Source organism: Triticum dicoccoides, chromosome 3B, assembly GCF_002162155.2.
Source record: "Triticum dicoccoides isolate Atlit2015 ecotype Zavitan chromosome 3B, WEW_v2.0, whole genome shotgun sequence".
NCBI lineage: Eukaryota > Viridiplantae > Streptophyta > Magnoliopsida > Poales > Poaceae > Triticum > Triticum dicoccoides.
In genome coordinates, this window is record NC_041385.1 from 854628247 (window position 1) to 854651034 (window position 22788).

The following is a 22788-nucleotide window of genomic DNA, read 5'->3' on the forward strand; positions in this document are numbered from 1 at the left end:
CATAGCCCGGCTCCACAACCAGAGGACCACAACCGGGCCCTTGACCCCAGATTCGAAGAGGATCCGGATATATTCATGGAGCTTGTCGAAGGGGTGTTTTACCAGGCGAGCTGTGAAGGCACCGAAGTGGCCATCATCGCCAACTATCCCGACCTCATCCCTATATCACCTGTAAGTAAACAGGAGACTTATCTTCCAAAAAGGATTCACTCTTTGCGCCTTACCCACCGCAAATTCTTATGCTTTTAAAGGGAAGACGGTCGGTGCGCCACGCCAAACCCGAGGAAACTCACCAACAAGGAGTGCCTAAGACGGGCAGGCTTCCAAAAAGGAAAGGTGAACAGAAACGCGGCTGAGCCGTCATCAAAGAGGTATGGTTTTAAACGTGCACCGTGGCGGTCATCTTAAAGTATGACACTATCCATTGTGTCTTGACAGAAAGAACATCCGCCGGACTATGTCCGGGGATCCTACCCATCATGCCTCCACTAGCCGAATTCTGGAACCGGTCTCGAGGGTGGAAGTTAACACGGGGGCGACACTGGACATGCCTCATATAGAGGATTCGGATAGAATATCCACTACAAATTCCAAAGTGGAGAGCGCCATGAATCATCGGCATCGGCAGGCTACGCTCCGCGACCTTGGTTTTTCCGAAGAGGCTTTCAATGCCTTCAACTCGGGTGATGCGTACATCCGAGCTGCTCGAGATGGGCTTGCTAGAGCCACTGACCAGTATTTGAAAGATATACGTGTAAGTAAAATCTGATAATTATGTATATCAGTAGCCCCTGAGACTTGAAACAGTTGGTATAACTGATTTAAGGATCATTGTATGAATAGGTTCTCACAGAGAAGAATAACCTGCTGTCTCAAGAGCTGGAGAAGTGTCAAACCCAGCTAAGGGCCACAACTGCCGAAGTAGAGGAATCCAAAAAGGCCTCAACTGGTAATGTTTCTCTCTATCGAGAAAAAACGTAATCACATATACCAGCAGTGTTGGCACGTTGCAGATCTGATAACAGATTCCGCAGATAATCCTGGAGTGAATTCGGAGATCCTACAAGAGGATTAACAGAGAGCTCAAAGGCATCAAGATGCTAGTGAGCGTATACTTACACGGGTCAGGCAGGAGAAAAACGATCTCCTAGATGCCAATACCCAGCTGGGCGTAGAATTGAAAGATGTTCGGGCCCAGCTAGTTGACTCCATGAAGCAAAATAAAAGGCTTCAACACGGCATTTTTAGTATGTGCTCAAATGAACATTTTATAGTTCGGCGAAGAAACGGGCTAACAGAGTTATGTCTATAGGTATGCTGACTGGCCGTCCTGGAGAGGAGATGCCCGGATCCTTAGGCGATATGCTACAAGAGCTTTCACAACTGCACGAGCAAGTTCGACAGGCGATGTAGAGTGTGGTCAAGGCCTTGTGGCCATCTGCCTCCCTACCAGCTATGGAGGAGCTTGTACATCTATTCAATGGAGCGCGGCGGTGGTTCCGACTATGGAAAATATCAGCCTGTCGAGAAGGTGCGAGGGAGGCTTGGCCCATGGTGAAGACACGGTACACCAAGCTCGATCCGAACCATATGGCCCGGGTCGGACATGTAGGGTCAGATGGAAAAGAAATTCCAGTTAGTCTGGTATATGACCAGGTAGAGTTAGCAGCCAAGTATTCCCAACAGGATTGTAAGCTAGACAACTTGTTGGATGGCATAGAAGAGGAAGTTTTTAAATCAAAAGGACTATGTACTTCAATGGACAAGTATTGTCCCTAGTCGGATTGTAAATCATTTGTCATGGCAGACCTTTTCGCTTCGGTCTCCGGACCCGACAGTACAGAGTGTTTCCGAATACCCGCTTGGTAATGTAAAACCGGGGTACGCGTGGAAACCAGCCATAGGGGTCATAGTTGCTTGAACAGACAAGTACCCAACTAGCTATGTTATATTACATCGATAGTAAGAAACATCTTCCAGAGAGAATAGTTCCGTTAAGGGTTCCTTTCGCTGGGTGCGCATGCATTAACGTGCATGTCCGATCTGCGATTGAAAAATTGCAATATATTTGACATCTGGGGGTTCATAGTGTTATAAATAAGACACGTCTTTAGTCCACCGACCGAATATGCCCTTAAGAACGCTAGCTTTCGGCTTCACCCAGTCTGAGGTACACGTCCGGAGTACCCGGCAGTAACAATCACAGAGGTGCTCCCTTTATGCCCTAGACGAACTAACGAGAACGTAGGGCATAAGCACAGGAGCCAGGCAACCCAGCTTGGCCAAAACTTAAGTCATATTGATGCATATAATGGTAGAGGGAAGGCACATATGGAAAAAAAGGACTCATATACGACGAGTTTTATGCTCGAAACGCGTTTGCAATAAGCTTCTGTACAAGAAGCCCCCAGGTATAATAATCACCCGCACTTGAAGATTAGTGCGTTGCGAGTGTGTGGTATAGCCACACAAAAGTATTAAAGCTACGAAAGAAAGAGCAAAAAGAAAGCTAAAAATAAATAGAAAAGAGTGAAGGGAAGGGGATGAACAAAGAGTTCGGCGCTAGGCGTAGAATCTTCGGAGTCTCGCCGCGTTCCATGGGTTCGGCTTGAGTCGATTATCTGATGCATCACGCAGAAGGTACGCTCCTCCGGTGAGAACTTTGTCAATAATGAAGGGACCCTCCCACTTGGGCTTGAGCTTGTCCTTTTTCTTCTCCGGTAGGCGTAGAACGAGTTCGCCAATATTGTAATTTTTTGCCCCGTACTTCTCTGCTTTGATACCTGCGAGCCTGTTGTTGATAAAATGCAGAACGGGCTTTTGCGATGTCGTGCTCCTCCTCCAGGGCATCTAAGTTGTCCTGCCGATCCAGCTCGGCTTCTCTCTCTTCATACATGCGCACTCAAGGTGACAATGAATAATATCGCAGGGCAATACAACCTCTGCGCCGTACACCATGAAGAAGGGTGTATATCCGGTAGTGCGATTTGGCGTGGTCCGCAGCCCCCAGAGTACGGAGTCAAGTCCTCGACCCAGTGCTTGTCTGATTCTTTTAAGGATCGCACTAGTCTGGGTCTAATGCCGCTCATATAAAAACTGTTAGCTCGTTTGACTTGACCATTTGTTTGAGGGTGATAGACGGAGGCGTAATCAAGCTTAATGCCCATGTTGACGCACCAAGTTTTCACCTCATCGGCTGTAAAATTAGAGCCATTATTGGTGATGATGCTATGGGAGACACCATAACGGTGCACGACACCCGATATGAAGTCTATCACTGGTCCGGATTCGTCCGTTTTAACCGGTTTGGCTTCTATCCATTTGGTGAATTTATCCACCATGACCAACAGGTATTTTTTTTCTTATGGCTTCCCCCTTTAAGGGGTCCGACAATATCGAGCCCCCCAGACCGCAAAAGGCCAGATTATGGGGATTGTTTGGAGAGCGATAGGCGGCTTATGGCTTTGGTTCGCGAAAAGCTGGCATCCGATGCAATGTTGGACAAGGTCCTATGTGTCTGCCCCGGCCGTCGGCCAATAGAAACTTGTACGGAAGGCCTTGCTTACAAGGGCCCGAGCTGCGGCGTGGTGACTGCCGAGTCCGGCGTGAATTTAAGCCAAGAGCTGCCGCCCCTCCTCCTCGGAGATGCATCTTTGAAGTACTCCGGTAGCGCTTTTCCTATAAAGCTCTCCCTCATGGACTTTGTAGGCTTTAGAGTGCCGGACTATGCAGCGTGCCTCATTTTGATCCTCGGGGAGTTCTTGCCTATTAAGGTAGGCTAAGAAGGGTTTGGTCCATGGGGCGATGACAGCCATGATGAGATGGGCCGAAGGTGTTATTTCGGTGGCAGAGCCCTCGATTATGTCAGTGTCTTCGGAATATGGGATTGTGGTCGGATCTGGACTGGTATTGCCGGTCTCCCCTTGCCATACCACGGATGGCTTGAAAACCCTTTCCAGAAATATGTTAGGTGGGACTGGGTCGCGCTTAGCACCGATGCGGGCAAGAACATCCGCCGCTTGATTGTTTTCTCGAACCACATGATGGAATTCAAGCCCCTCGAATCGAGCTAACATTTTAAGGACGACATTTTGATAAGCCGCCATTTTCTGATCTTTGGCATCAAAATCCCCATTTATTTGAGATATTGCGAGGTTTGAATCCCCACGCACTTCCAGGCACTGAATGCCCATGGAGACAGCCATCCGAAGACCATGCAACAGAGCCTCGTATTCGGCTGCATTGTTGGAGTCTGTATATAATATTTGGAGTATGTATTGGACAGTATCTCCAGTGGGGGATGTTAGGACAACGCCTGCTCCCAGACCTGCCAGCATTTTAGAGCCGTCAAAGTGCATGATTCAATTGGAGTATGCACCGTACTCTTTAGGGATTTCGGCCTCTGTCCATTCGGCGACGAAGTCGGCTAGTACTTGCGATTTAATGGCCCGCCGTGGTTTGTATGTGATGTCGAATGGGAGGAGCTCGATGGCCCACTTAGCAATCTGGCCCGTTGCATCGCAGTTGTTTATTATGTCATTGAGTGGTACTTCAGAGGCCACCGTGATTGGACACTCTTGAAAGTAGTGTCGTAGTTTCCGGGATGCCATGAAGACCGCGTATGCTATCTTTTGATAATGGGGGTACCAAGATTTGCATGGTGTGAGGACAGTGGATACGTAGTATATCGGCTTTTGAAGCGGGAACTTGTGTCCGTCCTCCTCTCGTTCGACGACGAGCACTGCGTTCACAACTTGGTGTGTCACGGCTATGTATAACAACATGGGTTCGCCAATGTTTGGTGCGGCCAGGATTGGGTTGCTTGCTAGAAGAGCCTTTATTTCTTCAAGTCCGTCCGTCACTGCGTCTGTCCACTCGAAGTGTTCGGTTCGTCGAAGAAGGCGATAGAGTGGCAATGCCTTTTCTCCCAATCTTGAGATAAAGCAGCTTAAGGCTGCCACGCATCCAGTTAGTTTATGGATTTGTTTGAGATCTGTTGGGGTAGACAACTGTGACAAAGCTCGGATTTTGGCCGGGTTTGCTTCAATTCCTCTATTGGAAACGATGAAACCCAGCAACTTTCCGGCGGGAATGCCGAAAACACATTTTTCCGGATTGAGCTTGATGTCATATGTTCGGAGGTTGTAGAATGTGAGCCTCAGATCGTCTATTAAAGACTCGACGTGTCTGGTCTTGATGACTACGTCGTCCACATATGCTTCAACTGTTTTGCCGATTTGTTTCTCCAGGCATGTTTGACTCATGCGTTGGTAGCTAGCCCTAGCGTTTTTAAGCCCGAAAGGCATAGTGTTGAAGCAAAAGGGGCCGTATGGGGTGATAAATGTCGTTGCGGCTTGATCCGACTCCGTCATCTTGATTTGATGGTATCCGGAGTATGCGTCGAGGAAACACAATGCATCGTGTCCTGCGGTAGCATCGATGATCTGATCAATGCGGGGGAGAGGGAAGGGGTCCTTAGGGCAAGCCTTGTTGAGGTCTTTGAAATCGACACATAGGCACCAGGATGTGTCCTTCTTTGGTACCGTCACCAGGTTTGCTAGCCAATCCGGGTTTTTTATTTCTCTGATGAATCCGGCTTCGAGTAACTTGGCTAGCTCCTCTCCCATAGCTTGTCGTTTGGGTTCGGAAAAGCGCCGTAGTGTCTGCTTGACCGGCTTATATCCCTTCAATATGTTGAGGCTATGCTCGGTCAGCCTGCATGGGATTCCTAACATGTCTGAAGGGTGCCAGGCGAAGATATCCCAATTCTCGCGTAGAAACGCCCGCAGTGCGGCGTCGATTGTGGGGTCCAGCTGTGCCCCGATGGATGCTATCTTTGTGGAGTCTGTTGGGTGGACTTGGAATTTGACTATTTCGTCCGCTGGTTTAAAGGAGGTGGACTTGGGTCGTTTATCGAGTATCATGTCGTCCCAGTCCACTCTGGAGCGTAATGCAGTTAATTCTTCGGCCGCGAGGGCTTCGGATAGTGCCTCGAGGGCCAGGGCGGCGGTTTTATTTTAAGCGCGGAGTGCTATGTCCGGATCACTAGCAAGAGTGATGACTACATTGGGCCCGGGCATCTTGAGCTTCATGTACCCGTAATGGGGTATAGCTTGGAAGCTTGCGAATGCATCCCGCCCTAACAGGGCGTGGTATCCACTATTGAAAGGGGCCACTTGAAATGTTATCTCTTCGGACCTGTAATTCTCCGGTGTGCCGAACACCACACCTAGTCTGATTTTTCCCACACATCGTGCCTCCCGGCTGGGAATAATTCCCCGGAAGGTCGTGCTGCTTGGCTCAATGCAGCTCCTGTCTATTTCCATTTTATTGAGAGTCTCCTCGTAAATGAGGTTTAGTCCGCTGCCGCCGTCCATGAGCACTTTGGTAAGCCGGAAGCCGTCCACGGTAGGACTAAGGACCAAAGCGGCTGGTACCCGGACTGTTTTGAATTGCGGTTCGTCACTGGCATTGAAAGTTATAGCCGTGTCGTTCCAAGGGTTTACTGCTGCAACTTGGCAAACTTCGGCAAGGCTGCGGAGTGCTCTCTTGCGCCTGTTATTCGAGGCGAAAGTCTCGAAAACTGTCAAGACTGTATTGTTGTGTTCGGTGGGATGATACTATGTGGTGTTGTTGATGAGGAGATTCTCGCCGCTCTTGGCCACCTGCCGAAGTATCCAACATGCTCTAAGGGTATTTGTTGGTACTGTATCCGGTGTGGTGTGTATTTTGCATGGCCTATCGAGCCATCCCTCCAACACGGTTCTGCGCCCTATAGTGGGCTTCGGTTTCTTCTTGATTGGATCGGGTGACCTGCGGGGGTACACCCTTTTTGTTCGGACGAGGGTTTTAGTGAGAGCCAGTGGGTCCCAAAAGGCTGCCTGGGTTTTCCAGGCGCTTTCCATCGCGCAGTACTTCTGTACTATGACCGCCAAGTCAGCAAAGTGTGATATGTGACGGTGATTTATGGCGTTAAGGATCCCCTTGTCCGTGCAATTTTTGCAAAAAATGAGATTGCGTCTTCATCGCGACAGTCCTTAACCTTGTTCATTGCAAGTAGGAATCTGGCCCAAAAGTGATGTACTGTCTCTTGGGGCTGTTGTCTGATGTGGGAAAGACCGCTTGTATCTGGGTGGGTGGGTGGATTAAGTCTAAATCCTGACCCAGAGCTTGAGGAAGTTCCGAGCTTAGTAGTTCAGGTTCCGGGATGTCAACTAGTTTTTCCGGCCCATAGTCTGATTCTAAGTTTGGAGTTCGGGGCATATCTTCCCGCGAGCGGGTATCCGGCTCAGAGAGCTCAGTAATCTGGACATAGTTCGTCCTTAGTATAGGGGAAGAGTCATTGCATTGCTCTTCCACCACCGCTATCTGATGGGTGATCGACGGATAGTTAATCTCTCTTTGATCAGGTTTAAGCCCAATCGATCATAGTCCATAGTGACTCCCAAGGCGGCGATGCGGTCCAAGAGCTCGTTCAAACATGATAACTCCATCGGATCCATCTGCTCGGCGTATTCTGAGTTGACGTGGAGACAATTTTTGATGACTTGAGAAGTCATCGTCAGCCCGACGACCGAACGTGTAGTCATAACGAATCCGCCCAGCCGGAGGGTTTGGCCTGAGGCCAGGGCTCCCCCGGAGGTGATGTTGTCCCTGATAACAAGGCGAGCCATCAACCCTATCTTCGACGTCACAGTGGAACTCTCAATGAAAGCACCAATGTCGGTGTCAAAACCGGCGGATCTCGGGTAGGGGGTCCCGGACTGTGCATCTAAGGCTAATGGTAACAGGAGGCGGGAGACACGATGTTTACCCAGGTTCGGGCCCTCTCTATGGAGGTAATACCCTACTTCCTGCTTGATTGATCTTGATGATATGAGTATTACAAGAGTTGATCTACCACGAGATCGTAGAGGCTAACCCTAGAAGCTAGCCTATAATTATGATTGTTGTTGTCCTACGGACTAAACCCTCCGGTTTATATAGACACCGGAGGGGGTTAGGGTTACATCAGGTCGGTTACAAAGAAGGGGATCTACATATCCGAATTGGCAAGCTTGCCTTCCATGCAAAGGAGAGTCCTACCCGGACACGGGACGAAGTCTTCTATCTTGTATCTTCATAGCCCAACAGTCCGGCCAACGTATATAGTCCGGCTGTCCGAGGACCCCCTAATCCAGGACTCCCTCACCTATGATTCAGCCATAGATTCTATCATGTATGCAATGATGTGTACGAGACCTGATGTATGTCTTGCTATAAGCATAACAGGGAGGTACCAAAGTAATCTCGGAGTGGAACACTGGACAACGGTCAAGAACATCCTAAAATACTTGAAAAGGACTAAGGATATGTTTCTCATTTATGGAGGTGAAAAAGAGCTCGTCGTAAATGGTTACATCGATGCAAGCTTTGACACTGATCCGGATGACTCTAAGTCGCAAACTGGATATGTATTTTTATTGAATGGAGGAGCTGTCAGTTGGTGCAGTTCCAAGCAAAGCGTCGTGGCGGGATCTATGTATGAAGTGGAGTACATTCCTGCCTCTGGTCGTCTCATGTGCCGTTCGCCTAAAACCATGAGTCGGTTCATGGGGATTTTACGCGGTCACCGATGTCTCGATTCCGACTTTGCTTGACTTCCTGACGTCCTCATCCTTCACAGCCTCCACCCACAGTTCTGGAAACGATTACTTAATGTTGTGAAGGCTCTCCAAGGCATGGTCAGCGCCTTTTATCCTTTCAGAAGTTCCAACCTGGTACACTGATTCAACACATTCAGCACATTAGCTACTAGATAATCAACAAAATTCCCACAACATAACCAGAGTTGAGATTTTTACCAAGACAATGTGCATTCCGATTTTCTTCCCTGCCTGGATGTTCCTGACGCTGTCATTGAAAAATATCTGGTACGTGTTTCGTAGCCAGTTAGCACACCACACAACATGAGGTACCTATGAATCTCTGAATATGACACCATTGAGTTATTGGTACTTACAGTAGTCTGAGGATTGATGTCGGCAAGCTTGAGGGCATGCAACATTGCATCTAGATTTGGTTTGCACGGGATTGGTGACCTTGGCAGCTCAACCCCAGGCTCTGGATGAGCCAGGTGCTTCATTATATCAAAGATCTCAACTTTATTGGATGGCAGAGGGGTGGCCGATGTCGGGTTTAGCGTCTCAAAGCACAGAACCCCCTCAAAGCAGTCCTTGATCCCAAGCCTCTTCATGGCCCTTAAAGCATGGAGCATGTCACCGTTCGTGAACACCTTGCACAGAGCAGTTACAGCATTATGGTTACATTTCAATATTTTGGAGTTTCGATGTAAAGTTTCAAGCTTGCGGTACGTACGAGTTTGCGGATGGGTAAGCTCAGGAGGATATTCCTGAGCACCGGGTCAGGCTTGAGCTTTTCGTAAGCCAGCCGTCCATGAACAAACCTACAGAACAAATTCAACAGTCAAGAATCTGGCACTCCATTCTTGTTGCCCAAATTACATGGCAAAACAAACACTGAAACAACAAGTTTGGAGAGAAGCCGACAGGCAGTACCCGTGGAAATCATTGTAGTCGAATTGGTACCCGACAACCTACATCAAAGGTTCAGAGGAACAAGGTAAGAAGAGTAGAAACAAACGAAAGAACGGGTCTAAAATCTATATTGTGGAGTGTGGATTGAAACAACACGACACACACCCGCAGCCCAGCCATGGTGGTTCCGTACTGCTTGTAGAGCGGGATGCAGAGGTCGAGGCTGACGCTCTTGTCGATGTCGAGCTCGACCATGTATTCTGAACCACCAGACAAGCCAATTGGTCAGGTAGCAGCAAGAGCTGATCAACACCATACCATACACACATACAGAGAGCAAGCATACATCTGACATCTCTCCTTGCAACCTGATGTACCAGCAAGGCTTCAGTAGAAGCAGCAGGGTAGACAGGGAGGTATGAAATAATGTGAGCACCAGGACTTGAACCCTGGTGGGCTGAAGATACCATTGTCCCTCTAACCATCCAACAACAGCTTGATTAATGTATGGCTGTGTTTTGAAACAAGTATAAAGCACAGATGTGCAACTAGCGATTTCCTATAATACAAGAAAAAACAAGAAACAAGCATCACCAACTTTTTAAAGACAAGTCGCTTCTAGAAACACGCCCATCACTTATGAAGACTATCTAGGATTATCTATTTACTTGCACGTGAAGCGAGGAAGACAATCATAAACATTTGTAGATCTCTCTGCAAAGATATTAAAGGCTATGCAAACACAAATAAATACACCAACATATATAAATGGTAAAATTAGTCTATAAACAATTGTGTGCAATAGCTGGTCAATGCACATGATGTTCATAATTTACTTGTGTGCGATAGTTGGTCAATGCACACGATGTTCATAATTTACCTGTGTGCGATCGATAACAACATAGAAATTTTGGTGCAATTTTCTAATAAAATGTTATGATCATCCACGTCATTGCATAAACCGTGTTGCAGTTGCACTTTCTTTGAGAAAATATAGCTCAAAATAAAAGATTAAACAACCTTAAGCATTAGGCTAGTCATAGTGGGAGTATTATAGCTAGTATAATGCATGCCAACTAGGCAATTTTGATGAGGTGGCCTAAAATTAAGTGAAGAAAGAGAAGGTTAAGTATCATATTATGAGACCGTATCATATTACCGGTTTACAGAGGGAGTACACGCTTCTTCGTCTGGCGCATCGTTCGAGTCGGCCTCCGTGTCCCCAGGCTGAGCTCGTCCCCCTCATCAAGCACTGCATCGTTTTAGTGCCTGAAGTAGTGGCAGCGCCAAAGCTTTGTGAAGCCTCAAACAGCTTCTCCTCCTGAGCCAGGAGCCACTCCTGCTCCTCGCATTGAGTCTCGTTCTACATCTCGTGCTCATCAATCTCTTGCGGCTGGGGCTCCATGAACATCATTACAAGTTGAGTATCAGCCCACCCTGCAGCTCGGCCTTATAGCTCGAGCCAAATCAAGCTCGCTCATTTCATAATGCAAGCTAAACCAAGATGCTCTGTACTGTCAAATATTACTAGCATAGCAGCTCTATTGCCTGATGAACTGAGTTACAACGAGGTTCAGAACATTTATTTCTTATTACAGGGGACAAACATAATGAAAGTGGCATCAGTTCCCTTAAAGATTACAACAATTTTCTCTTGTTCTAATCAGTACATCTACGGTCAACAAACAGATACTGCATAAGATTGCCTCTAGTCGTCTCATGTGCCGTTCGCCTAAAACCATGAGTCAGTTCATGGGGATTTTACACGGTCACCGATGTCTCGATTCCGACTTTGCTTGACTTCCTGACGTCCTCATCCTTCACAGCCTCCACCCACAGTTCTGGAAACGCTTCCTTAATGTTGTGAAGGCTCTCCAAGGCATGGTCAGCGCCTTTTATCCTTTCAGAAGTTCCAACCTGGTACACTGATTCAACACATTCAGCACATTAGCTACTAGATAATCAACAAAATTCCCACAACATAACCAGAGTTGAGATTTTTACCAAGACAATGTGCATTCCGATTTTCTTCCCTGCCTGGATGTTCCTGACGCTGTCATTGAAAAATATCTGGTGCGTGTTTCGTAGCCAGTTAGCACACCACACAACATGAGGTACCTATGAATCTCTGAATATGACACCATTGAGTTATTGGTACTTACAGTAGTCTAAGGATTGATGTCGGCAAGCTTGAGGGCATGTAACATTGCATCTAGATTTGGTTTGCACGGGATTGGTGACCTTGGCAGCTCAACCCCAGGCTCTGGATGAGCCAGGTGCTTCATTATATCAAAGATCTCAACTTTATTGGATGGCACAGGGGTGGCCGATGTCGGGTTTAGCGTCTCAAAGCACAGAACCCCCTCAAAGCAGTCCTTGATCCCAAGCCTCTTCATGGCCCTTAAAGCATGGAGCCTGTCACCATTCGTGAACACCTAGCACAGAGCAGTTACAGCATTATGGTTACATTTCAATATTTTGGAGTTTCGATGTAAAGTTTCAAGCTTGCGGTACGTACGAGTTTGCGGATGGGTAAGCTCAGGAGGATATTCCTGAGCACTGGGTCAGGCTTGAGCTTTTCGTAAGCCAGCCGTCCATAAACAAACCTACAGAACAAATTCAACAGTCAAGAATCTGGCACTCCATTCTTGTTGCCCAAATTACATGGCAAAACAAACAGTGAAACAACAAGTTTGGAGAGAAGCCGGCAGGCAGTACCCATGGAAATCATCGTAGTCGAATTGGTACCCAACAACCTACATCAAAGGTTCAGAGGAACAAGGTAAGAAGAGTAGAAACAAACGAAAGAACGGGTCTAAAATCTGTATTGTGGAGTGTGGATTGAAACGACACGACACACACCCGCAGCCCAGCCATGGTGGTTCCGTACTGCTTGTAGAGCAGGATGCAGAGGTCGAGGCTGACGCTCTTGTCGATGTCGAGCTCGACCATGTATTCTGAACCACCATACAAGCCAATTGGTCAGGTAGCAGCAAGAGCTGATCAACACCATACCATACACATACAGGGAGCAAGCATGCATCTGACATCTCTCCTTGCAACCTGATGTACCAGTACATATTTTCAATAGAACCAGCAAGGCTTCAGTAGAAGCAGCAGGGCAGACAGGGAGGTATGAAATAATGTGAGCACCAGGACTTGAACCCCTGGTGGGCTGAAGATACCATTGTCCCTCCAACCATCCAACAACAGCTTGATTAATGTATGGCTGTGTTTTGAAACAAGTATAAAGCACAGGTGTGCAACTAGCATTTTTCTATAATACAAGAAAAAACAAGAAACAAGCATCACCAACTTTTTAAAGACAAGTCGCTTCTAGAAACACGCCCATCACTTATGAAGACTATCTAGGATTATCTATTTACTTGCACATGAAGCGAGGAAGACAATCATTAACATTTGTAGATCTCTCTGCAAAGATATTAAAGGCTATGCAAACACAAATAAATACACCAACATATATAAATGGTAAAATTAGTCTACAAAGAAAGAAAAATTATATCTATGTAAAACTATGAATTTTGAAATATCTCAAACAAAATCTTAGTTAGAAAATAAATTTTACAACTAAATACATTTCCAGCTCATCACAAGTTTCTTATAATAACCGAATTAGAATCATAACAAAAATATTTCTAATTATCTTTTAATAATATGGTTCTCTCGCTAATTTTAGTATGCATAATACCATAAATACTTTTTTGAGACCGTATGTCAAGAAAAACAATTATAGAGGAGTAAAAAGGTTTAGTATAAACAAGTGATAGTACTTAATTCTAAGTAGTCATGGTTGCCTCTACACTACTTGCACTCATTGTCTGCCTTGTTTGCTTCAGGTCTCATTCCACCGCTTTCATTATTTCTAATTAACGACATTTTTTAGAGTTATTTTTTGTGTAAAACAAGTAAAGCCTGAAAACTGTCTGTGTCTCGAAAGATTTACAAACTATATAGAAGAGGTAAATAAGCAGACAAAGGACAAATATTTCCTTGTGGAATGGTGTCAGGAGACTATAAAGAAATTCTTTAATGAGATTCAATCGGAAGGTTGGGTAAAGCCAAGTCTCTCGTTCCTTACTTTGAATAAGGCTACTTCTATTATTGATTCTTAAAATGATTTTTGAGAGTGGTATCTGGTGATAGAATTACCATATGGTTGCACAGGCTGCCCATGTGTACTTGCCTCATAAGTTATTTGAGTTCTACAAATGAGTAAGAAAAGAAGTCTAGATAAATACATAACTTTTTCAGTTAAATATGTCATCACTTCCTCCCAAATATTTTAAAATATAATTATAACAAAAATATTTTACTTAATATTTTATATGAATGGAAATGCATATGTACCAGCACAAGCGGGTTTGTATCTCGGCCACCATCGGAGCAAAGTTGCTTTGAGATCTGTTCAAAGCTGGACCACGCGGATTTGACTTTCTAGACTTTCTACATTAGGAAAATGATAAAAATGGTGACGAGACCATCGGGATGTGACACAGAAGCGAACATGTCCTGGTTGCACACCGGATACCACTTGGCCCACTCACCTACACTTGTAGACTTTGTCAGACGAAGGAAACACCCACCGCACACCATATTTCAGATTCTTGTATTCATTTCCCACCAATCCTATACATGACGGGAGTGATGTAGATTTGTTGCAGATTCCATTTGATTTTGTTTAGTTCTTTTTTGGTTCTTGGTTGCATACTTGATATAGATTGGATATATGTTCCCTTCATTTTCTTAGGTTTGTTTTGCCAATCAATTATAGTAAAGATGCATTGTTAGAGAAATCAGCTCATCGATCTTGTAAAAGATTTTGTTACAATTCTTGATTTCTCATTGTTCATTGAAGATAGCTCAATTGCCCGTTCTGGACAATCTATCATCTAAATGTGCAATCCTTACTTACCTCGACTCGTTGGTCGCGATCACCCAAGAATCCAATTGTGACCTCGAGAAATGAAAAGCGATGATATCCCATGAACGGCAAGTCAAATGAACACATGCAATGTTAACAACAAGCTCTACGGTGAAGTGGCTTCCTCCTCCTGTTGGTTGGATGAAGGTTAATACTAACGTGTCTTGGACAGAGGATGGAAGAGCAGGAGCCGGCATGATACTTCGAGATACCCACGGTGATATTATTTACTCATCATGCATGGAATTCTTCTATTGCTGGGATGCCCTTGAAGCAAAAATAAGTGCATGCATGGAGGGTTTATCTATCGCTATTCAGCGTGCAGATCTCCCTATTATTATCGAGATGGATTCACTATCAGCAATGTACATACTGCACGACAATGGGATGAGAACCTGATTAGACATTTGTTCTACCCTCATGATGCAAAGGAAATTTTAAAGCTATGGAGTCTGTCTTTGGGCGAGGAAGATCTTATTGCATGGCACCATGAGAAAAGCGGCTTGTTTTCGGTGAAGAGTGCGTATAAGCTGGCATTGAATCTTAAGGACTCGGAGGCTGATCTGGAAAATTCTAGTGTAGCCATAAATGGGAAAGGAGATTCTGGAATATAACTTGGAAGGCCAATGTCCCTAAAAAAAGAATATTTGCTTGGCGGGCTGCATCTAATAGTTTGGCAGTCCAAGTTAATAGAGTAAAAGACCGTCAAGCTACCCTAGGTACGTGCATGATTTGTGGTGTTGAAGATGGGTGTATCCTTCACGCTTTGGTGACTTGTCCCAAGGCTCATGCGTTGTGTATAGCTATGAGGGAGGTGTGGAATTTACCGGCCGAATAGATCTTCCAATGTACTAGGCCGGACTGGTTTCTTATATTATTTGATCAATTAAGTTCGTCTGTGCAGGACCAAACCATATTCATGTTTTGGAGAGCTTGGCAATTGAGGAATGATTTGGTATTTGGTAAGGAAAAGGAATCCATCTTAGGCTCGGTGAGTTTTGTACAAAATTATTGGCATTCATTTTCATCTTGTCATGCAAACATGCAAGTGGAGGTGAGTAACAAAGGTAAGGAGGTGGTTGATGGCGTTCAACCCACAAATATTGTGGACAGGAAGTTAGTTTCTTGGCAGCCTCCCTCCTTGGAGTTCTTCAAAATTAATGTCGATGCAAGGTTCATGGAGGCCATCAGCACTGCAGTGTGGGGGTGGTTGTCAAAAACTATTCTGGTCAAGTTGCCATTTCCTGTTAGGATTATATTGGAGCTTGCTATAGCATCAAGGAAGAGGAACTTCGAGTGACCCTCTCCAGCCTATATATCGGTATCATCTTCACAAGCCCATCATTTTGAAAACTGGTTGTTGTTTTGTGGCTTCTGTTCTTGGAAAAGATAGCCTTGACATGTCATCCCTTGCTGACCTAAAGAAGGAAGCGCTGATTGTCACTAAGATGCCGAGGAATTTAAAAATCTCCAAGATAAACAGGCAGGCTAATATGATGGCCCATGAGATTACAAAGTTTAGTTTTACTAATGGGTCTGATGTTGTTCTTATTAATAGTGTTCCGCCCTGCGTGGCAAATGCTGTAATGAATGCTTGTATGAATGTTTAAATGTAATTAATGCAAGGGTCGGGTTTTCAAAAAAGAAAATGGTGCGATTTTCCTAATTAAATGTCATGATCATCCACATAATTGCATAAACCTAATTAAACTACAGTTTCAGCCATGCTTCGCAGTAGCACTTTCCTTTGAGAAAATATAGCACAAAATAAAAGACTAAACAACCTTAACCATCATATATAATATAGCTAAAAAGTAAAAGATTAAACAACCTTAACCATCATAGTTCGCACGTAGTAATTTGAGTTAGTTGACGTAAACATAGCTCTAACAAAAGACCGACACTCTAAACAAAGACTATTACTATATACATAATTAAGCATAGCCATCGCTGTGCCTTGCCGTTGTATGTATCGTCGTCGTCCGATGAGACGTGCACGACTTCGCTATCAACGAGTCGTCCGAGTTGGTCTCCGCGTCCCAAGGTTGAGTTCGTCGAATCAAGCACTACATCGTTATAGTGCTTGAAGTAGTGGCAGCGCCATAGATCACGTTAGTACTGTTGTTGTTAAGCCTCGGTACTACTATTGTGAAGCCTCGAACAGCTTCTCCTCCCGAGCCATGAGCCACTCCTGCTCCTCGCATTGAGTCTCGAATGAGGCGGCGGTGGAATCCTCGTTCTCCATCTCCACTTCATCAATATCATGCGGCTGGGGCTCCATGGCCTCGATCGTCATGTCGTGCGCAAGAATTCCGGCCTCGGCCTCCACCAACTCTTTGGAGTTAGGGTAGAGGCTGCAATCAGAGGAAGCCAACAGGAACCAAGCATAGGCAGACCATACACTCCCAGCGGCTCTCGGTTGATTATTAGGATTAAGAGTGGCTCGAGATCAATTCAAAGATCATTTCATCATTACAGGTTATGAGCCCACTCTGCAACTCAGACTTTTAGCTCATGCGCCCAAATCAAGCTCGCTCATCTTATAATGCAAGCTCAATCAAGATTAGGGTAAATTACTCAAAATCAGACTTATTTGCACCCATATTGGCAATGTCATGCATGCTCTGTAAATTCAACAGTATTAGCATAGCAGGCCTATTGCCCCCTGAACTGAATTACACCGACGTCCAGAACATTTATTTCTTATTACAGGCGAAAATAAAACATAAAGGAAAGTGACATCACTTCCCCTTAACGATTACAACAACTCTCTTGTTCTAATCAGTACATCTACTGTCAGACAAACAGATCGTGCATACATAGATTGCCTCTGATAATGACTCTGCTCGTCTCATGTGCCCATTCACCCAAAAAGACTGAGTCAGTTAATGGGGATTTTACGCGATCACCGATGTCTCGATTCCGACTTTGCTCGAGTTCCTGACATCCTCATCCTTCACAGCCTCCACCCACAGTTCTGGAAACGCTTCCTTAATGTTGTGAAGGCTCTCCAAGGCATGGTCAGCACCTTTAATCCTTTCAGAAGTTCCAACCTGGTGGTACATTGATTCAACACACATTCACCACATTAGCAACTCGATCATCAACCAAAGTCACATGTACAAAATAGCAGCAAGTGAGATTTTACACACCAGGACAGAGTGCATTCCGATCTGCTTCCCAGCTTGGATGTTCCTGACGCTGTCATCGAAAAATATCTGGTACGTGTTTCGTAGCCAGTTAGCACACCACACAGCATGAGGTACCTATGAATCTCTGAATATGACACCATTGAGTTATTTGGTACTTACAGTAGTCTGAGGATTGATGTCGGCAAGCTTGAGGGCATGCAGCATTGCATCTATATTTGGTTTGCACAGGATTGGCGACCTTGGAAGTTCAACCCCAGGCTCTGGATTAGCCAGGTGTTTCATTATATCAAAGATCTCAATTTTGCTGGATGGCACAGGGCTGGGCGATGGCGGGTTCAATGTCTCAAAGCAGAGAACCCCCTCGAAGCAGTCCTCGATCCCGAGCCTCTTCATGGCCCTCGAAGCATGGAGCCTGTCGCCATTCGTGAACACCTAGCAGCTCAGCAGAAATTACATGGTTATGGTTGCATCCAAACACCTGGGTCCTGATGAAACGTTTCGGGTTTTCGCGACGCGTACGAGTTTGCGGATTGGTAAGCTCAGGAGGATGTTCCTGAGTACTGGGTCAGGCTTGAGCTTCTCGTAGGCCAACCTTCCATGAACAAAGCTGCAGAACAAATGAAACAGTCAGACTACGGCACTCCATTATTTTTGCCCAAATTACAGGACAAAACGAACACTGAAACAGCAAGTTTGGAGAGAAGCCGGCAGGCAGGCAGTACCCGTGGAAATCATCGTAGTCGAATTGGTACCCGACAGCCTACATCGCAAGGATCACAAGAGAAATACATGGTCAACACTCAAAACAAACAAAAGAACCCGTTTTCACTGTGGATTCAGACCATATACACGCACCCTCAGACCGGCCATGGTGGTTCCGTACTGCTTGTAGAGCAGGATGCAGAGCTCGTGGCTGACGCTCTTGTCGATGCCGAGCTTCTCAACCATGTATTCTGGAGCACCAGGAAGCCAATTAGTGAGACAGCAGCAAGAACTCATCAACGCCACATATACCATAGACAGAGCAGAAATGCATCCAGACATCTATCACTGCAAACTGATGTGCTAGTGCAGATTTTCAGTAGAACTAACAAGCAGAGCTTGGCTTATGTATGTACGTACCTTGGATGTTCTTCATGACGTCCAGGCCGATGCCGGAGGCCACCGGGTAGAGCGTGTCATCGAGGTCTGAGAGAAAAAAAGACGCGCGCACAAAGGCATGGCATGTATCAGACGTACAGTAGCACACAAGTTGGGAGTATGAAACTGAAATTAGCCTGACGGACAGATTCGGCGGCACGAGAGAGCAGAGTGCAGAGGGCAGAGACGACGTAGTAGTACCGAAGAGGAGGCAGTCGCAGGTGGGGCGGCCGTCGTCGCCGTACTTGACGCCCTCGTGGCCCATTTCGACCGGCCGACCGATCTGCAAGAACCAACGCCGAATCAATCCACGGCCGGGGACGCGGTCCAGATCTCTAACGGAACCGAATCCGCGGCGTCGCATTACACGCCCCAGCGCGCGCGGCCGCGCCCGGGAGAACCGGGTGCGTCGCCGGCGAGAGAGGAAGCAGAGCGGCCGGGCGGGGAAGAGATTGAAGTGTACTTACCAGATTGGTTGGCCTGCGCGGAGTGAGCGAAGAAGATGGCACTGCGCGGAGGCGGGGATGGGAACCGTGTCGGGGAGGAAGGAAATGGGGGATGGTGAGGGCGCTGCGCTGGTATATGTAGACCTGACCGGAGGAGGCGCGTCGGCGGCGTCGGCGTGGGGAGGAGGAAGGTGGGAAGAAGGTGACGTTTGGAGCGGAAAAGTGGAACCGTCCCCTCCCGTCTAAGCGTACTATTTTATTACTTTTTCAGGTAACTTTTTTTTGCGAGGAATTACTTGCAGGTAATTTACTCTTTCATCATTTCATTATTATTATTTTTTAAAAAAATTGCCGATCTATTCATCTTCAATTATGGTAGTACAATGAATACCAGAAATAATAAAAATTCCATCCAGATCCGTAGAACACCTAGCGACGACTACAAGCACTGAAACGAGCCGAAGGCGCGTCGCTGTCTTCGCCCCTCCATCGCTGGAGTCGGGCACAACTTATTGTAATAGACAGTCGGGAAGTCGTCGTGCTAAGGCCCCGTAGGAACAGTAAGTGTCAAGTTTAATACTTGAACTCTGATGGTTGGACTGACATCCGAACTTTTCAACCACGTGTTTGTTTGTTCGCATATACTTTTTTAGTATTCATATTATTATTTTAAAGTAATTATTGCTCCATCATACGAGTACATTTTATTTTGCGGGAGACGTTTATTTATTTTTGTCTCGTGACGATGTTCCAGAGTGTACTGGTGGCGCTCCAGGAAAAAAAAGTGTCACTAATATCGTGTGGCCGGTGTGAGTGCCCGCGTGCAGTTAGCTGTCCTAATCAATCAACCGGACGCCATGACTCATGTCATTATCAATCAACGAATTTCCATTTCTAATCGCCACAAAAATAATAATAATACATACAGTAATAATAATAATGCTAGCTTGGGTGTGAAGCCAGCCAAGCTCATCTTGGACGCTGCCAAATCACGTGGTGTCGCCATTCTCCATCACAGAAACAAACAGAATTTGATACTCGTTAGGGCATGTACAATGATGACATATGGATACATATGTCTCATGATAAAAGGTAATTTGAAGCATCTACATTTATTTTTTCTTCCCAATGCAAGCTACCACTAGTGGGCCTCATTAAGAAATAAGTAGAAAATAAAGACTTTAGTACACATGCATCTCTACTTTTCACTTCAATTTTTTCAGCTTTTGTCACCGGACCACACTTTTTCTCTTCAAGCACCCGCCTCCTGAGGATCCCGCTTCCCTACCCAAACCTACTTTACGTCATATCCAATCCTATGTGGCATGTAAGACGTCACCTTGAGGCTATGCATTGTACATGCCCTTAGAAAAATGTGATCCAACTATGCAAGGAGAAGGTGAAGGCCGACCTATTTCCTCGGCCAAGAATGCATGCCCTGATTGTGTGATTACGAGCCACACCCTCTGTTTCGGTCTTTTTATGCTTTGCACCAAAAAATGCATAGAAGAAGCCAATTCAGACAGACAGAAAATCTTATGATCTGAACGCTCTTACATTTTCTTTACGGAGGGATGAGTACTAATAATAGTAGTAGCACCGATACTAATGAAAAGTTAGCTGCCACGTGCACCATCCGTGGTGCAAACACGTCATTGAGCACTTGAGGTCGTGGATGGTCGACCCATGACCATGCACGCAGCTTCTCTTTCAAGTCATGGCCTGCGACATGTTCTCTCTACCTTTTTTTTTGTTTCAGGCATGAAGCCAGCCAAATCCGGCAGCATCTGCATTCCACTGGTGCGTCGCCTCGCTCGCCGCCACGTGCACCATATCGCTCTTCAGCGCCAAAACTGAATCTCCCATCACATTAAAAACTGAATCTCCTCATTAGAATAGTATTTTCACCTTTTTGTGAAAAGAATTAGAATGGTATTTTCGCAGCAGCAAAGTTTCCGTTCGAAAAAAAAAATCGAAGAGAATTGTCCGGTAACGGAAAACCAAGCGAAAACCGTCACAATATGCCCGCAAAAACAAGGCACACAGGGTGACCTGGCAACCCACACAAGAACGCACAGACACCGCCGAGGAGAAAAGCGTCGTCGAGGTTGTAACTCCGCGTCATCGTCATCACGCCTCCGCGAGGGCGACTCCGACTCCACCATCGACGACCACCGAAGAAGCCCTCACCACAAACAAGCGTCGAGGCCTGCGTCAATCGATGCCAAATAGTCAGCCACACGCGTCAGCGACCAGGTAGCTCCGACTCTGTCGACAAGCATTGCAGGAGAAAAGCGTTGGGCTTGCACCGAGCCAGCACCAGAGCCGACCACATGTCTCGTGTCATCGTCACCGCAAGGGCCCCTCCTCACCAGCTCCGACTTCATGAAGACAAAGCAAGGCACGGCGACCCCTCGAACACACCGGAAGAGACCGACTACCAAGACCCATCAGCAAGTCAGCTCTGCCCGAAGCCACCATCGTTGCCACACAAGAAGCCGCGCAGAACAAACACATCGCCGGACGGCCACCTGTCGACCGCAATGTTGCGAGCGAACAACCCATGAAGCGTGCAAACGGGATCCAAAGTTCTTCCGAGCGACGCCCCAAAGAGGGAAGCAATGATGTCGACGCCGTCGCCCGACCCGACTAGGTCTTAGGCTTTCCCCCGAAGAACTGTATCCAAGGGTGCATGAAGGGTGGACTCCACGGAGGCGCCTCCAAGGAGGTAAACCGACGTCTACAGACGCTGACGCCGTCAGCCGGCAAGAGCTCGGCAAGCTTTCTTCTGGAGCACCGCCCACCCCCACACCCCCCACGCATAGCACCTCCGCTGACCCGCACACCTCCACAAAGCCATAGCGCCATGACCAAGCAAGAGCCACCACAATCCTCGCCGCCAGCCAGACGTCGACGAGCCGAACACGACCGAAACTGGCCAGATCCAGCAACCCACAATCGATGCAGCGCCAAAGAAGAGCCCCGAGTTGGGAGGGAGGGCCGCCACCCCACCCCAACTCGCCGGACGAACTACCAGATCGACAACCGACCAACCGAAGAACCAGCCGGAACCACCACGACACCTAGCCGGAGAGAATGCTACAGGAGGCCACCCATGATGCGCATCAGAGGAGCCGAGCCTCCCTCCACCGTCCGCACCAGCCGCTGTCTGCGAGATCCCAGATCGGATCGGGGCCGCACGAGCTGGACAACCGCGACCACGCGCACCACGATGGTGCGCCCACCACCGAGACCGGACGTCGGGCCGCACGCCGAAGACCTTCTCCGTCGCGAGCAAGGACGCCGCCCCAGATCCGAACGCCGGACAACCGCCAAACCGCACGCGAGATCCCGTCCTCCCGAGCTAGCAGCAGCCAGAGAGCACCCCCGCCACCGCCGGCTCCGTGCAGGGTTTGCCTGCCGGAGGCCACCGGCAATGGCGAGGAGGAGAGGAGGCGGGTGGTGGTGGTGGAGGCGGGTGATGGGGAGGGGGCTGTGGGAGGGGCGGGGGTCGCCGCCCATATCACCCCGGGAAGGGAGCGGCGCGGGGGCAGGAGCTCTCATGCGTCTGT

At 47.0% G+C, this 22788-nt stretch overlaps 2 protein-coding genes and 1 pseudogene across 2 annotated transcripts; all 3 read right to left on the bottom strand.

Moving 5' to 3' along the window:
- Positions 1 to 8690: 8690 nt before the first annotated feature.
- LOC119282696 lies at positions 8691 to 9791 on the bottom strand. Its single transcript, XM_037562826.1, has 6 exons — positions 9702 to 9791; positions 9558 to 9595; positions 9358 to 9445; positions 9002 to 9274; positions 8844 to 8909; positions 8691 to 8756 (listed from the first exon to the last, which is right to left on the bottom strand). Exons 1-6 carry the CDS (start codon positions 9789 to 9791, stop codon positions 8691 to 8693), a joined length of 621 nt encoding a protein of 206 aa, XP_037418723.1.
- Positions 9792 to 11069: 1278 nt separating this feature from the next.
- LOC119282697 lies at positions 11070 to 12488 on the bottom strand (annotated as a pseudogene).
- A 4561-nt stretch (positions 12489 to 17049) lies between these two features.
- Positions 17050 to 19439, bottom strand: LOC119278966 (suppressor of disruption of TFIIS-like). The gene is made up of 9 exons (XM_037560367.1): positions 19238 to 19439; positions 18972 to 19053; positions 18753 to 18818; positions 18486 to 18583; positions 18353 to 18390; positions 18150 to 18237; positions 17790 to 18062; positions 17631 to 17696; positions 17050 to 17531 (listed from the first exon to the last, which is right to left on the bottom strand). Exons 2-9 carry the CDS (start codon positions 19033 to 19035, stop codon positions 17376 to 17378), a joined length of 849 nt encoding a protein of 282 aa, XP_037416264.1. The 5' UTR covers positions 19036 to 19053; positions 19238 to 19439; the 3' UTR covers positions 17050 to 17375.
- Between the last annotated feature and the right edge of the window lie 3349 nt (positions 19440 to 22788).